Raw genomic sequence first — 15,885 nt, forward strand, 5'->3', positions numbered from 1 at the left:
GTATCATCAGTTTTCTTTTGCGTTTGGTTTTCAATAGTTGTTGTTTCTTTCTGCGCATTGTTCAGCCGATTATGTGCCTCAATTTGAAACGATGTTGTCATCAGCTAATCCTTGAAGTGGTGTTTCGAGAAAGTAATCATCCTGCGATGAAAACTAATAATATTTTTACTCTCTATTTTCAGATGTTCCGGAATCACCTAAAGAAAATGGCGATCAACCACCACGTCCACCAAGCAGTATAAACAATCCGTTTGCAAAAAATAGCCTCCTTGACGCGAGTCTGTCTCCTTTGAACGCCAACGGAAGCAGTCTTAAACTGGTGAAACCATCTGCACTCTCATCCACCAGTCCATCATCTAGTCTTTTGTCCAACGCAGCATCGTCCAGCCTGGCGTCGGCATCGTCCATCTTCGGTAAAAGTATTCTTCGACAGCCTAGGCTCCAATTCACCACATCCTTGCTGAACTCCAATCCGTTGGCAACACCCGGAGGCGCCAGTAGTGGAACCAGTCTAGCGCCATCTTCATCCCTTGTGCCATCTGCCGTTTCGGAAGGTCCCTTTTCTCTACATCTCAAGCCCGGTGCTAAACTGGATTCGTCAAAAATCTTCTCCAGTGCTTTGAACGCCGCAGCAGCACCTTCCACGCCGGTGGTTACACCCACCGCTTCCGTACCTAATTGCAGTATTTGTGGCATTGCCTCCAACACTCGGTATTACCAGCAGGCTTCGAAAAAGTTCGGAGTAGGTTGTTGCGACGTGTGTCGCAAGTTCATCTCCAAGATGATCAAAAAGCTTGCCAGCTCGTCCAGTCCTACCAGCAGCAGTCACGCAACGATGAAGTGCAAAAACGAAGGTAAATGTTCGATAGGTCCTCCACTGGCGACCACCCGAACGGACCACATCAAGACGCGGCATATTTCCAAAGAGCGGTGCCATGCGTGTTGGCTGAAAAAGTGTTTGGGGAGTTTTCAGTTACCTCCTGTTCTGAAGATCCGGTTAACACAGACACTGCCGTTGAACATGCGACAGGTTGAGACGAACAACTCGAACAGCCACTCGGCTAAAAAGGAACCGGTGGAGAATAACATCTTTTCGAACAGTTTGGTTAGTGGACAAAATCCGGCTGGTTCCCGGATACTCTGGCATGCCGGGAGCATGGATAAACCCGAATTCGCTAAATCGAACTCGTTCCTGTCTCTGACAAATCCACTGGTGCAAAACAATACTACTTTCGGTAGTTCACCACCAATTAAGTTGAATACTACTGAGAAACCATCGATACTGGCGCCAAGTGCCCTAGGCAGTCCTAAGGGCAATAAAAGTCCTTCAGTCCAGAAAGAGGAAGCTGTTCCAGCAACTAAAGAGAAGAAGGAAGAAGACTTGTCTAAACTAAGTGATACGTCTAGTAAAACTGTTAAAACTAGGAGTAAGCTTGAAACAGCAGTTGTTACCACTACTGCATCAGATTCACCAGTATCTATTGCGATAACTACAGCTGTGGCAACTACTCCCGTAGTGACATCCAGCGTGACAACTACGACGGCAGCGACCAGTACAACAACTACTACGACCCCCACAGCAGCCGCATCTCCTGCAAACGGCCAAGATAAGCGACAACGAATAGATCTGAAAGGGCCTCGCGTAAAACACGTCTGTCGGAGCGCTTCCATCGTACTGGGCCAACCATTGGCCACCTTCCCGGAGGACGCAACGACACTCGAAAACATTGAAACACCACCCAGTGAAAGCGTGGCCGACATGGTTGAAGATAACCTTGCTACCACAAATTTGGAAACTCCAGTCGAGCAGGAACTTCCAAATCCCGTTGATCCAATACTATCGTGCGCCGAGTGCAAGGAACCGGATGACTTGGCATTGTCACCACCGGCCACTCCAGCCGATATGGACACCAGTGGATCAACAGAGAAGGACCTGGTGATTGATGAGGATCAACTGCCGGAATCTATCTCCAGCACTCCAACCAAGGAAGTGGAAATTGCCAAGCCGCCTCCTACTCCACCGCCGACAGTGGTTAAGGTCGAAGTTGTCGAAGTAAGCAGAGAGAAGGAAGTACCCACTGCTAGGAAGATCGAAGAAATCGAACGACCGACCACCCGGAAAGCAACGTCCTCCATTCGGCCGCAGATTCTCAAGCAAAATATCAACGCTATCACGAAGAGTTTCAATACGAACATTCGAGCTGCTGGAGGACAGCAAGCGGCTCCGGAAATTCCCAGCGTGCCGTTGATTTCGATTGACTTCTGGGAGAACTACGATCCAGCGGAAGTTAGCCGAACGGGGTTTGGTTTAATTCTTTCGGAAGAAATTCCCATCAAAGCATTGTGTTTTCTCTGTGGAAGTTCCGGTTTGGATGAGTTGTTATTTTGTGTCTGTTGCTGTGAGCCGTACCATCAGTATTGTGTGAAGGACGAGTACAACATCCGGCAGGTATCGCTGGATGATACCAATGTAAGTTTGCTGGAGTTGACTAGCACGACAATGAATGCCGGGAGTTCTCCCCAACAGCAAGCGCTGAATCGGTTCAACTGGATGTGTCCAAGGTGTACAGTGTGTTATACGTGTAATATGGCGACCGGGAGTAAGGTTAAGTGTCAGAAGTGTGGTAAGAATTATCATACGACTTGCTTGGGGACGAGTAAGCGATTGTTGGGAGCGGATCGACCATTGATATGCGCTGCATGTCTCAAATGTAAGAGTTGTTCAACGACTAATGTGACCAAGTTCATCGGTAATTTGCCGATGTGTACACCCTGTTTTCGATTACGGCAGAAAGGCAACTTCTGTCCGCTTTGTCAACGATGCTACGAAGATAACGATTTCGATCTGAAAATGATGGAATGTGGGGATTGCAAGCGTTGGGTTCATGCCAAGTGCGAAGGACTGACCGACGAGCAGTACAACATGTTAAGTGCCCTGCCGGAGAACATAGAATTCATCTGCAAAAAGTGTGGTAAGAACAATGAATGTGCAAATGTCTGGAGAGATGCCGTTGCTGCGGAATTCAAAGCCGGTCTTCTGAGTGTGGTGAAGTTACTGAGCAAAAGCAGGCAGGCATGTGCCCTTCTTAAGTTGAGTCCCCGGAAGAAAACCAACAACTGTACGTGTTCTATCAGTACGGGAAAAAGTATATCATTCTATGGCTTTGGCAACAAAGATGAAGGCAACATGATAACTAAGAAGGCCAAACTCGACGAAGATTCTATTTATGATTTCAACAGCGAGAACAGCAGCAGTAACTCGAGTTTCCCACCAACTACCAAGTGCTATTGTTCCGTTAGACCTTCCAGGCCATCGGATATCAGTTTGGTGGAGATCAAGCAGAAAATCAATGCCAACGAGTACTACTCACTGCAGGATTTCAACTACGACATGAATTCTCTCGTCAATTCGATTGGTTCTGATGAACTCTCGACGGCGTACAAAGAATTCCTTAGCGAGACATTTCCTTGGTTTCAGAACGAAACCAAAGCTTGCACGGACGCTCTGGAGGAAGCTATGTGCGGAGAGGAGATGGGAGATTACAGTCATGTCGCAGGTATGGTTGTAGAACCCGATCAACGAGTTCCGAGCATTGACATCCCATTGGATGAAATCGATGACTACTTCTATGAATCGCCGGATATCAAGGACAACAGGATATGTATGTTCTGCAAGCAACTCGGCGAAGGTCTTCCCTTACACGAATCTCGACTTTTATACTGTGGTCAAAACAATTGGGCCCATACCAATTGCGCTCTATGGTCCGCGGAGGTTTTTGAGGAAATTGATGGATCCCTTCAGAATGTCCACTCAGCAGCTTCCAGGGGCAGACTCATAAAATGTAGCCATTGCAACGTGAAAGGCGCCACTGTTGGATGCAACGTTAAGAACTGCGGAGAACACTACCACTTTCCGTGTGCGAAGCAAGCGAATTGTACCTTTATGCAAGACAAAACTGTGTACTGCCCGCAGCATACCTCGGAAGCCAGTAGGAAAAAGTGTCAGGCGGAGAAAAATTTCGAGATCAACCGATCAGTTTACGTAGAGCTGGATCGACGGAAAAAGAAGTTCGTCGAGCCCTCAAAGGTGCAATTTATGATCGGGTCGTTGAGTGTGAAGAAACTGGGCCACATCGTTCCGATGTTTAGTGACCACTCGGATGCAATAATTCCCACGGATTTTGAATGCACTCGTTTGTACTGGAGCTCGAAGGAACCGTGGAAAATTGTCGAGTACAAAATCAAGACGACCATCCAAAATAACAACTATTGTCACGGAACGGATTTCGGACGGAACTTCACGGTTGATCATACGCTCAATAGCAGTGCGGTGTCGTGGGGTTTGACGCAGATTTCCAAATGGCATAGCAGCTTGAATAACGATGATCAGGAAGCGGAACCTATGCCGAGTACGTCTGGGTTCCAAAGGGAGAAAACAATGAAGCAGTTGTTGGAAGCGGTTGGTGGACCCGGAGATGACACCAACGATGAAGAGCCACAGAATAACAACGATCTTCTGCCCCAGGAAATCAAGGATGCTATTTTTGAAGACATCCCGCATGACATTTTAGACGGAATCAGCATGTTGGATATCTTGCCGAAGTTGATGACGTACGATGACCTGATCGCGATGGATCTTAAGAATGAGAACAATTTCAATGCGGAGATCTTGAAAGAAGTCGGAGGAGTCAGCAGTAGCGGGAGTAGCAGCAACAGTAGTAATGCTACAGGTGGATCCAAAGATGATGACATGGAAGTCGATGAAGACGATATCAACGAGGCTATCATGAAGTGCAGTGGTGAGTTGAGCAATGACGGTTGGATGAAAAGTATATCACAACCGGGAATTGAGGATGCGTTGTTGAGTGCCATCAAGCAGCCGTCGTCTAGTCGAGATTTGAAGCGAAGCAAATCGGACATTTTGTCTCGAGCTGTTGTAGGCGGTCGCGTTGCTGGACAGCGATCGGGAAGCTTTTCTTGGAACTCTAAGTTAGAATCAACGGCAGCAGTAGTAGCCAAACGAAGAAAAATAAGCAAACTTGCTGATGTCCTTTCGCTTGGTAGAATCAAAGATGAACCCTCTGGAAGTATGCTGGAACGAAGGAAATCGCTACCGAATGAAGAGTTCACCTGGAGTGCAACTAAGAAAAGCGCCGGAGAATGTTTGAGTGAAGGGATGAACGTTTTCGAGAAATTGAAGATATCTCAATTAGATGGAATGGATGACTTCTGTGGTGATTCTGTAGATATGAAAATCTATTCCTCGAACATGATTGAGGCTCCGGTGAAATGCGATCGTTGCCATGCAACATATCGTAATCAGGAATCATACCAAAGACATTTGAATTCTTGTGAAGTCCTTTCAACAAGTGAAAGCGATTCCGAGACACGATCGCCACGATTGCTTAGTCCTGAACAACAGCAAGCACAAGTTACAAACCAGTTTGGAGCCGGAACATTCATTTTGCCACAAACCTCATCTGCTCAAACAATAACAACCGATATGTATGGAAACATCAATCAAAATCAAGCAACGAATCCCACTATTTCTGTGATATCCGGTCTGAATAATCAGACCATTAATTTGAACAACCTGAATAATCAAGCAATTATCTCGAATATACCTGCTTCGATGCCGATCACTATCAACCAGCTACCATCAGGTATTCCAATCCAAACTTCAGCTGGTACTCAACAAATTCCGATTCAAGGAACACTTTCTAACCTTGGCGGAAACATGATCATTTCAAATCAAGGCCAAATATTTGCTCAACCAGTGAACTTCCAACAGTCGCTCGACAACCAGCAAGGTTTCGTACAAAACAAGCAGCGATTTATTCAGCCAGCACCTGCAAACCAACTTCCACAGACCATCTCGATTGGAAATAATTTGGTCAACACAGGCAATACGATAAATATGCTTCCACAGCAGCAGCAAATCATTTCTATTGGACCTAACGGTCAACCACAGATACTTACTGTAACGGCTCCGCAACATCAGCAGCAGCAGACGTCCTTAATTCAAAATACTCCTAAAAAGCAAATGATGTTTCCGACGGTTTCACCTAAGAAACAAGTAATTTCCAAAATATCGCATGGCCCAACGCCTATCAAAGCGAAGAAAGCGAATCCAACATCAACGGTTACATCCTCGAAAAATACTATTCACATCAAGAAACAGGAACCTATTGCAATTCAGCAAGCTCCAACTCCACAGCCTCAACACATCCAAACCATCGCCCAACCAGTCTCGGCTCAACAGCAACAACAGATTCAGCTCATAAACACCTCCTACCCGCTGATAAGGCCTGCCAGTGCCGCAACACCACAACAGGCCACAACTACGTCTGGAAATCCTATTATATTCCAACAACCCAATCAACCAATCATTGTTCAGCAAGTTGGTGGAAATCAGATATCATACGTGGCGGATCAAAACCCTGTCCAATATTTAGCGCCTACAAATGTTCTGACTCAGAATGGGTTTGCTATGACCACGGCCGGAGACGGTACCCTAGCGGCAGCGACCAACAACATCCTCATTCCTAATGGAGCCGGCGGATACTCGATGATACCTGCCAGTGCTCTGCAACTGGCGGCTCCTCAACCGCAAGTCATCGGTACCATCATTCAACCGCAGGCGACCACCATTCAATGCGGAATGATGTCCACCGAACAAATGGTTCTGGGAGCAGCGGCCACTCCGACTCTTGAAATGGTTACAGATCCAACTTCTGGATGTATGTATTTGACGAGTCCTCCAGTATACTACGGGCTGGAAACAATAGTTCAGAACACAGTGATGTCTTCGCAGCAGTTTGTTTCGACAGCTGCAATGCAAGGCGTTTTGAGCCAGAATTCGAGTTTTTCTGCTACGACGACTCAAGTATTCCAAGCGAGTAAGATAGAACCCATCGTTGAAGTTCCTACGGGCTATGTAGTACTAAACAATGACGGCACTACCACGCAGCAGAGTTTAGCTCCAATGCAACTCCAGACTTCATCGGGTTTAATTCAGCAAGCCCAAATTCAGCCATCACCTGTAACCACACTAGCTCCGCAAACTCAACAACTTCAAGCAACCGTCACTACAAGTCAACCGACGCCAATCCAGGCATGGAAAATCGAACCACAAGCTACAGTTGTTCAGCAGCAGCAGCCGCCTCCAGCTCAAACTACTATTATGAATCCTATCAAAAGTACAACTACAGTTAAGAACATCATTCCGAAATCGCAGTCGCAGCTGGTAAATAAAGTGATGCCCAACACACTTATTAAATCCTCACCGGATCAAGTAAGCACATCGATGGGACTCCACAAAATCAACCTGCAATCCGCAGCATCCGGCGCTGTATACACAACGACAGCCACCATGACCACCACTACCAAGGTATCCAATGTAATCAAGCCCATTACCAAGACTATCAACCAAAACAAACCGAAGATCGTTGCAAAACCTGTAAAACAGAAGTCCTTACTTCTTTCGCCTCCCCATACACCTACGCTACAATCCTTGCAACTGAATCAACAGCAAACAGTTCAGCATGTTCAGCAATTCAATCTCCCGGTCAGCGTCAGCTCTCAACCCCAAATGGTCCCGGTAAAACCAAGTATTAACAGCGAGATGATCTCCCAACCGATAACCAGTACGACATCGAAGATCGCGACTTCTCAGATGAAAAATACCATCGATTTCATTCCAACGGGTCAACCTGTGAAGAGTAATTCAGACAGAAATTCCTTGCTGAAAAAGCCGGAAACAAAACCGTTTTCCCGGAACGTCTCCAGCACTACGTTCCCAGCTAGTCAACAACAACAACAACAGTCCATTCAGATCAACGCTATTCCAACCGCCGTTTATAATCACGACATCCAACATCATCAACAACAAAAATCTCTACACCCACAGATCGATAACAAGAAGAAACCTTCACAAATTACAATGTCGATTGCAACGACCAGTTCTTCACCTGTATCATCTATTCCGGGGTCAGTCTCGATGAGCAACTCATCCATTACGATCACTCCGACGCAAACCGCAAGTATCACGCTTCCGATGGCACCGTATCCGATGCCGTTATATTCGAACATTCCCACCAATGTTGTGAATCCGATTCAACAATCCGTCAACAACAGCAACAGTAATACTAATACCGCAACCGGCACAGTTCAAAATCGTCCAACGAATCGTGTGCTTCCAATGCAAGCAACAGCGATCCTACCTAAATCGCCGGAAGTTCCGCAAACCCCTCCACCTCTGAAAATACCCAACGCTTTGCCGGACAAGATCGACGAAATATCGATCATTCCTAGTCACACGTTCAGTCCGGAACCACCACCGACGCTGAATCAATCTCCAGGCCTCAAAATCGGGTCTGAAAAGCAACTCAAAGAACCCCGCCTTGAAATAGAAATTAAACCAATCGAGATCGGTCAGGTTCTTCCGCCATCCGAGGATCGTAGATTCAACGCTCTCGATACACCACCACCCCTTACGACGGAAGAACCACCTACCTTCCAGTTGAGTCTGAATATCGACCAGAACGGTTCATTGATTCCGATGTCTACCGTAGACGCCATGGATACCGTCACCTCTAGCACGTCTCCTTCATTTGCTCCAACAATTGCCGAGATTGAGATCAAACCCGTTCTTCAAACGCCGGAGCCGATGGTGACCACTACAACCCAGTTGGAAATGGACGCCAAATGTGAACAGCTACTGACTGAGACGGAGGAAATGCTTGCCGAAACCATGCAGGAAGATCCACTGGACGTTCGCAGTGTGGATTCATCGAGCATGAACGACGAATCCGAGTCTCCCGAAATCAAGAACAAAATATCCGAGATTCTGGACAATCTGGAACAGCAGACCAACGAGGAGGACGGTTTCAGCGAATGCAAGGAATCCGACAGTTCGGAATTGTTGCTGAAGATCGAGGAGACTAGCGGTCTGGACGGATCGTCGAGTTCGCTGAAAAGCCAAGAAGAACAACAGCTGGTGGATGAGCTGAATCAGGAGCTGCAAGCTAGTGCACACGCATCTCCAGCTGCTTCCTCTCATGTCTCGGAGTTGATCATTCCTCCAATTTTCGAAAGTGACCCGAAGAAAGACGATGATTCTGGTTATGACGCAGATCATAAGGAAAACCTCGATCCGGTTACGAACATGTCCAGCCGTCCCCCGAGTTCCAACAGTAACCTCCTGACCGGAAGCGAATCGCATTCCGAAGAACTAGTCAAACAAAAATCCGGTCCACTCATGTCCATCAGACCCCCGAAAACCAACAGCCCTAAACTCTTGTACGAGATTCAATCGCAGGATGGGTTTACCTACAAGTCAACATCGATTGTCGAAATCTGGGACAAGCTGTTCGAAGCGGTTCAAACGGCGCGGAAGGCGCATGGTCTCCAACCGCTCCCCGAAGGACAGTTGGAGGAAATGGCCGGCGTACAGATGTTGGGACTGAAAACGAACGCCATCCGGTATCTGCTCGAACAGCTGCCGGGTGTCGAGAAGTGCTCCCAGTATCAGCCTCAATATCACAAAAAGCTGTCCGCTGATGGAAGTTCAAACGGAACCGCTCCGGTGGCGTCCATCTACGCAGATTACTTCGATGACATCAAGGAGAATCCGTACGGTGCGGCTCGATGCGAGCCGTACAGTTCTCGGTCCGAGTACGACATGTTCAGCTGGCTGGCATCCCGACACCGGAAGCAACCGATGCCGGTGGTAGCCCAGAGCATCGATGACACGGTGATACCAAGGTATGTGCGAATTTGAAGAAATACTGGTATATTCTAGAGAAAATTTTTATTTTTAGAGATAAGTTTGCCATAAAGATTAATCTACTCAATATTTTGCTCGGTACTGACTTTTAGGAATTTTCCAAAATGAAAATTATCTTGAAAATCCGTGAATGAATAAGTGTTTAGTACAAATCTTGGAATAAATCATGGTAGAACTTAAAGAAGGAAAATGTTACATGCAGGCTAATAGGATGTGGGCAAACGTCATTCAGGTTTGTGTCACAGAATCTTACTGGACATATATTCCAGAGGGATACTGGTCATATTTTTCTTATAAACTCGCTTTAGTTCTTCTACGAAATATGCTGGAAGTGCTTTCTAATACTTCACCCGAAATGTTATTGGAATTCAGCAAGAGTTTACCTTAGAAACTATTGAACTTATGTTTTTCCCAGAAATTGTATTTTTTCTTATACTCGCTTATCCACTTCTTTGAAAATTCTTCTTTTAAAATTTCTTCAGGAATAAGAATTGTAGATGGAGATGCAAAGATATATATATTCCCTGCCATTGCAGATTTGCCTACTGTCTTCAATAACGTGACCCAAACATCTCTAAATTCGTCTTCTTCACATATATTCACATAACTGTAAGCATTGCTTTGTTTCATAATAGTCTTATCATCAATTTATGGAGTGCTTACAATTTCCGAAATACTAATTTGGATAGACGAATATTTAAGAGCCAGTCATATAATACATAAAACTAGAACTAGTATTTCAACAAGTCTCAGCTTGTCGGATATCAGTCTCCAGTGTTCGAAGAATTGCTACCCTTAACCGATCGATTCATTTGTTAAAAAGCCCCAAAATTCCGGCAAAAATTGTTTAAAATTTCTACATCGGTTATATTTTTAAGAGTATCCCTAAAAAACTAGGGGTGGGTAATGTCTGAGACATAACCGCAATGTTGACGTAGGACAAAGGCTGGAATGAGGTTCCGACTTTTATATATTAAAATGGGCCCTTTAATTTGAAGTCTTAAATCAGCTGATTTTTCGTGTCATTGTTGTCCGACCTTCGTAAATAAATGCATAACGAATTTATCACATAACGTCGGTTTCCTGCAATAGGGGCACAACTCAAAATATGTCATTTTTGAGATTTTGATGGCAAATGATGAAAAACTATGTAAAATTTCATCTCACAAAGACCCGTTCCAAAATTCGATGAGAAATGCGAGATTTGGGCATTTTCACCAATTTTCCGCAGTAAGGGCACAACTCAAAATCAGTCAATTTTTTCAATAGTCGTTGAAAAATAGTTGTCAAAAACTAGGGGTGGGTAATGTCTGAGACATAACCGCAATGTTGACGTAGGACAAAGGCTGGAATGAGGTTCCGACTTTTATATATTAAAATGGGCCCTTTAATTTGAAGTCTTAAATCAGCTGATTTTTCGTGTCATTGTTGTCCGACCTTCGTAAATAAATGCATAACGAATTTATCACATAACGTCGGTTTCCTGCAATAGGGGCACAACTCAAAATATGTCATTTTTGAGATTTTGATGGCAAATGATGAAAAACTATGTAAAATTTCATCTCACAAAGACCCGTTCCAAAATTCGATGAGAAATGCGAGATTTGGGCATTTTCACCAATTTTCCGCAGTAAGGGCACAACTCAAAATCAGTCAATTTTTTCAATAGTCGTTGAAAAATAGTTGTCAAAAAATCATGAAACAGATAGTCCTTCAGCCCCTTTCAATGATACAACAATCAAAATTTGTTTACATTTGTCAAGTGATGAGAGAAATAAGTGAATTTGCAGGAGGTGCTTCATGATTGCCAATTTTTAAACGCTTATTCTGAAAATTCTCATTTTTTGAGTTGTGCCCCTATTGGAGGAAACCGACGATAAAAGGCCTACACAATGTATGCTGGCAAAATTCAAATCGGCGGAGTGATGTGGTGATTAAAGTTGTTACCTATGTGATCCATTTCACTGAACGCATTCATAAGATGTTAATTAGTTAAACCTTCCGTAACTCGCGCGGTTGGCCATCACTTGAGGGTTGAGTATTATTTTATTTTGAAGATAAATGTTCAACCGTTGTTTGAAAGAATTTTCGTCGAAAGGAAAGAATGATTATAATATTGAAAGGCGTTAAGCCATAGCTTCCCAAACATCATATTGCGATCGCAACAATCATTAAAATAACTAAAATTGCCGCTATGAAATGAACAGATGGAGCCACCGTAGCCATGTGTATTTGACACAACTCAATTGCTGTTAACGAAACTTTAGATAATTTTGATTGCAGTTTCATGAAATATTCTAGATTCAACAATACGTTGTATAGTTACGCGAACAACAATTAGAGGCCGGCTATACTGTTGCTAAGTTTTCAGTCTGTCGCTTTTAATTATCCGATTCATAACTCTGGAGGAATAATTTTCACTGGTCCTGAAAAGGACCTTTTAAATAACAGGAGATTTCGGCAAGACAATTGAAAATTATCCGCACTGAATGCTGGAAGCTATCGAAAACTGCCATCGCTTACTGCCGTGGATGACATTCCTGGTTCTATCAGCTAAATAGCCGAGAGTCATCGCAGGATTGGTGCGCAGCTGCGGAGGTGACATCCATTCCCTTTGACTGATTCAACGAAAATGACGGAAGAAAACAGAGGTCACTGCTTTTATTCCCCTTGATTAGTAGATTAGGCTCCTCCCATTTGGCTGGCTTTCCAGTTTATTTCGTTTGCATGACCCGCCCCGAATGCTCCAGACGCATCAAGCAACTAACCAACCGAGAAATGAGCAAATTTTCATTGAACGGATTGGATAATTTCGATTCACCACCAGCGGGTAACCAAACGATCAACTTTTAAGCGCAAACCGACATTCGGTTCTTCCGATTTGTGCTCTAGAAAATTCTAGGTGTGGCTTCGTCATATATTCACCTTCGAACATTTTCGAAAATTGTTTAAACTTAATTTTAATTAAGCAATGTTTCACGCAAAATAGTTCGGATAGAATAATGCGTTGTTAAATTCCGGGTGGAACCATTAGGCCATTAGTGACCGGTTTCATCATTATTGCTGGGCCACCAAGTATTCAATCTTTCACTTCTCAATTGCACCACACTTTTCTCGTTCGATGGAATGAAATTAGCTGATTCACAAACTCTTAAGGAATAATTAACGGTGGTCCTGAACAAGACCGTTTGATTAATTGACGATTTTAGGAACGAAATGGCATGAATTCACCATGTCACGCAATGCGTGTTGGTTTTCTCCGTGCTGAATGATAAACGCCACCGAAAACTGGACCGCCGTGGATTACAATAATGACCAGTTTCACTATTGCTGGCAACGATGCTCTGTCTTTTGCTTTTTGGTTGCACTACATCTCGATCGATGTTGGAAATTATCCAATTAACTCTTGAGGAATCATTTTCGATGGTCCTGAAAAGGACCGGTTTGAATAATGGACGATTTTGATGCATTCAAAATGCCATGCAATTGGTTTTCGCTGCGGAGTGCGGAGAATGCTGGACGCCGTCGAAAATTGGCCCACCGCCGCTGCCATGGATGCGATTCCAAGTGCTATCATCAGCACGATAGCCGAGAGTAGTCGCTGGGTTGAAGTGCTGCTGCCTTGCTGGAGGTGACATCCACCTCCAACCTCCTTGACTGATCCAACGAAAATGACGAAAGAAAACAGAGAACACTGCTTTTATACCCCTAGATTGGCAGATGAAGCTCCTCCCATTCGGCTGGCTTTTCAGTTAATTTCGTTTGCATGACCCGCCCCTTATGCTCCAGACGCATCAAACGATTAATCAACCGAGAAATGAGAAAATTTCCATTGAACGGATAATGTAACCAAAATATTAGATGATTTAGATCATTTTAATTTGGAAAATGTTAGAATTGAAACATTTTTCACGCAAAATGGCCCGGATATGATAATGCGTTGCCAAAGTCCGGGTGGAACAATTAGACGTCATAATTGTTGCTGGCTGAGTCACAGCATTCAAAATCATTCACTTTTCGGTTGTATTACACTTTTCCTGTTCGTTGGAATGGAATTATCCGATTCACAGCTCTTGAAAAATCATTTTCGATGGTCCTTAAAAGGACCGTTTGGAAACTTTGGATAATGAATAATTTTAGGAAGAAAATTAAATGAATTCACTATGCCACTATGCGTGTTTGTTTTCTCCGCACTAAATGCTGAACGCCACCGAAAACTGGCCCGCCGCTTGCTGCCGCGCATGCGATTAATGACCGGCTTTGCTTTTGCTGAGAAACGCCGCTCTGTCCTTGCTTTGCACTACACCTTTCTCGATCGAGGGTGGAGATTCATCCAATTAACTCTTGAGAAATCTTTTTCGATAGTCCTGAAAAGAACCGTTTGAATAATGGACGATTTTGATGAATTTACAATGCCACGCAATTCGTGTTGATTTTCTCCGCGCTCAACGCTAGACGCAATCGAAAACTGGCCCGCCGCTTGCTGTTGTGAATGAGATTCCTGGTGCTATCAGTACGATAGCCAAGTGTCGTCGCTGAGTCGATGTGCCGCTGCCCAGCTCGAGGTGTCACATCGACGGTGGTCGAAATGGAACTGACGATCAGCTCTCGCATGATCGCATTCCTTCCTGCATCGTAGTTGCCCCCACGATGCGCACCAATCAGAGAGCGTTGGTATACTGAACGAGAAAATTTGTCCGCTACCCATATTTATAGATTTCAGCGATTTCAATGTCTTACTTTAAAACAACTTTTCAACTATTTATCAATGATTTTCAGGTTCACCGAATATTACAAATTGAACGCGGGAGTTTCATCTCTCGGATAACGGGATTTGTTTATCATTTCGTTCAGTGGGAAAGGTACTGTGAGCGTTTAAAATCTTTCACTCAAACGTAACGCTCTTGGTTTCATAAATTTTGAAATGACACCGGGTATAGAAAACAGAGACGTAGTCCTACGTCAAAATGTATATAAAGTTTAGTTTTGGGGTACCCTCTGAGTTTGGGTAAAAAAAATCGGTTGATGATAGCTTTTTGCCAAAATATTTCTAACTGCATAATGCTTCTAGTAAAAATGTACCGTCAATGGGGGTGACAATGGGTCTGGGGGGTGAGATTGGGTCAAAACGGAGAAACATAAATTCGGAAATAGCTCATCAACTATCGCTAATTTATGTTGATAACTTTATATTATTCCAAAGAGAAGATGTTTTTACACGTCATGATGCAGAATAAGATGTTCAGCAATAATTGTTTCTTTGTTAAATTTGTGGCTAAACTCACCATATAAGTTGTGAACTACTGGTGAACTACTAGTAAATCACCCTGAAAAAATTTCTCCTTCGTAATGTTTCACACAAGTACTCAACCATAAATTTTCTTAAAAGTGGTTAGCTGTAGGTATTACCTGGTTGATGCAACGAAAAAAGTGGACTGTCAATGCACTTTTTATTCAAAAATTCAATATCTTCGATCCTATGTCTAAATATTAAGAATGGGGGTGAGATTGGGTCAAGCAAGTTATCGAATGCATACAACCTTAACTAAAAATTCAACTTGTTATCCAGTCCCCATTTGACGTTAGAGTGGTGCCATGTTTACTTTATCTTCATAAAAGCACGATTTTTTCGAAAATATGTCGAGGAAGTGTCAAGCGAGTATGTTCATACGTTTAGAGCCTAAAATCATTTATAACTATAAACCCATGCGTTTCTACAGCTCCTCTGATCATCAGCTAATCTTTAGTGCACTGCAATATCGTAAGCTCACAAAATAGACTTGATAGCGTTTGCCTTCTCCACTCATTTTTTTTAAATTTTGAGGAAATATCGTGATACTACCAGATGGTAGTGGCCTCCAGGAAATACCGGGGCCATACAACCGGTAACATGATAAAATTTCGGAAGACGAACGAACGTCGAAAAATATCATGTTTATTTTCAATAAATCTTTCAATGCGCCTCTCCCTCATTGTAATCCCCCTTCTTTTATGTAGGTTTTAACTTTAAATGAGGATGATTATGGTGGCTAAAAATGGCGATACAACATACAAACTTTATTATATGAAATTTCAACTATTTTTCGATTGTTTTAGCC

The 15,885-nt window shown here is 43.8% G+C and overlaps 1 protein-coding gene across 3 annotated transcripts in view; it reads left to right on the forward strand.

Moving 5' to 3' along the window:
• LOC109416761 (histone-lysine N-methyltransferase trithorax) overlaps positions 1–15,885 on the forward strand; it is a 188,792-nt gene that overhangs the window by 164,103 nt on the left and 8,804 nt on the right. For all 3 annotated transcript variants that reach the window (XR_009998825.1, XM_062857033.1, XM_062857034.1), the window contains one exon: positions 183–9,765. Coding sequence is in view for 2 of the 3 variants with exons in the window: in XM_062857033.1 (XP_062713017.1) it covers positions 183–9,765 (9,583 nt within the window). In the remaining variant the exon portion in view is untranslated. The remainder of the gene's footprint in view (positions 1–182; positions 9,766–15,885) is intronic.

The sequence above is a fragment of the Aedes albopictus genome, chromosome 3 (genome assembly GCF_035046485.1).
Source record: "Aedes albopictus strain Foshan chromosome 3, AalbF5, whole genome shotgun sequence".
NCBI lineage: Eukaryota > Metazoa > Arthropoda > Insecta > Diptera > Culicidae > Aedes > Aedes albopictus.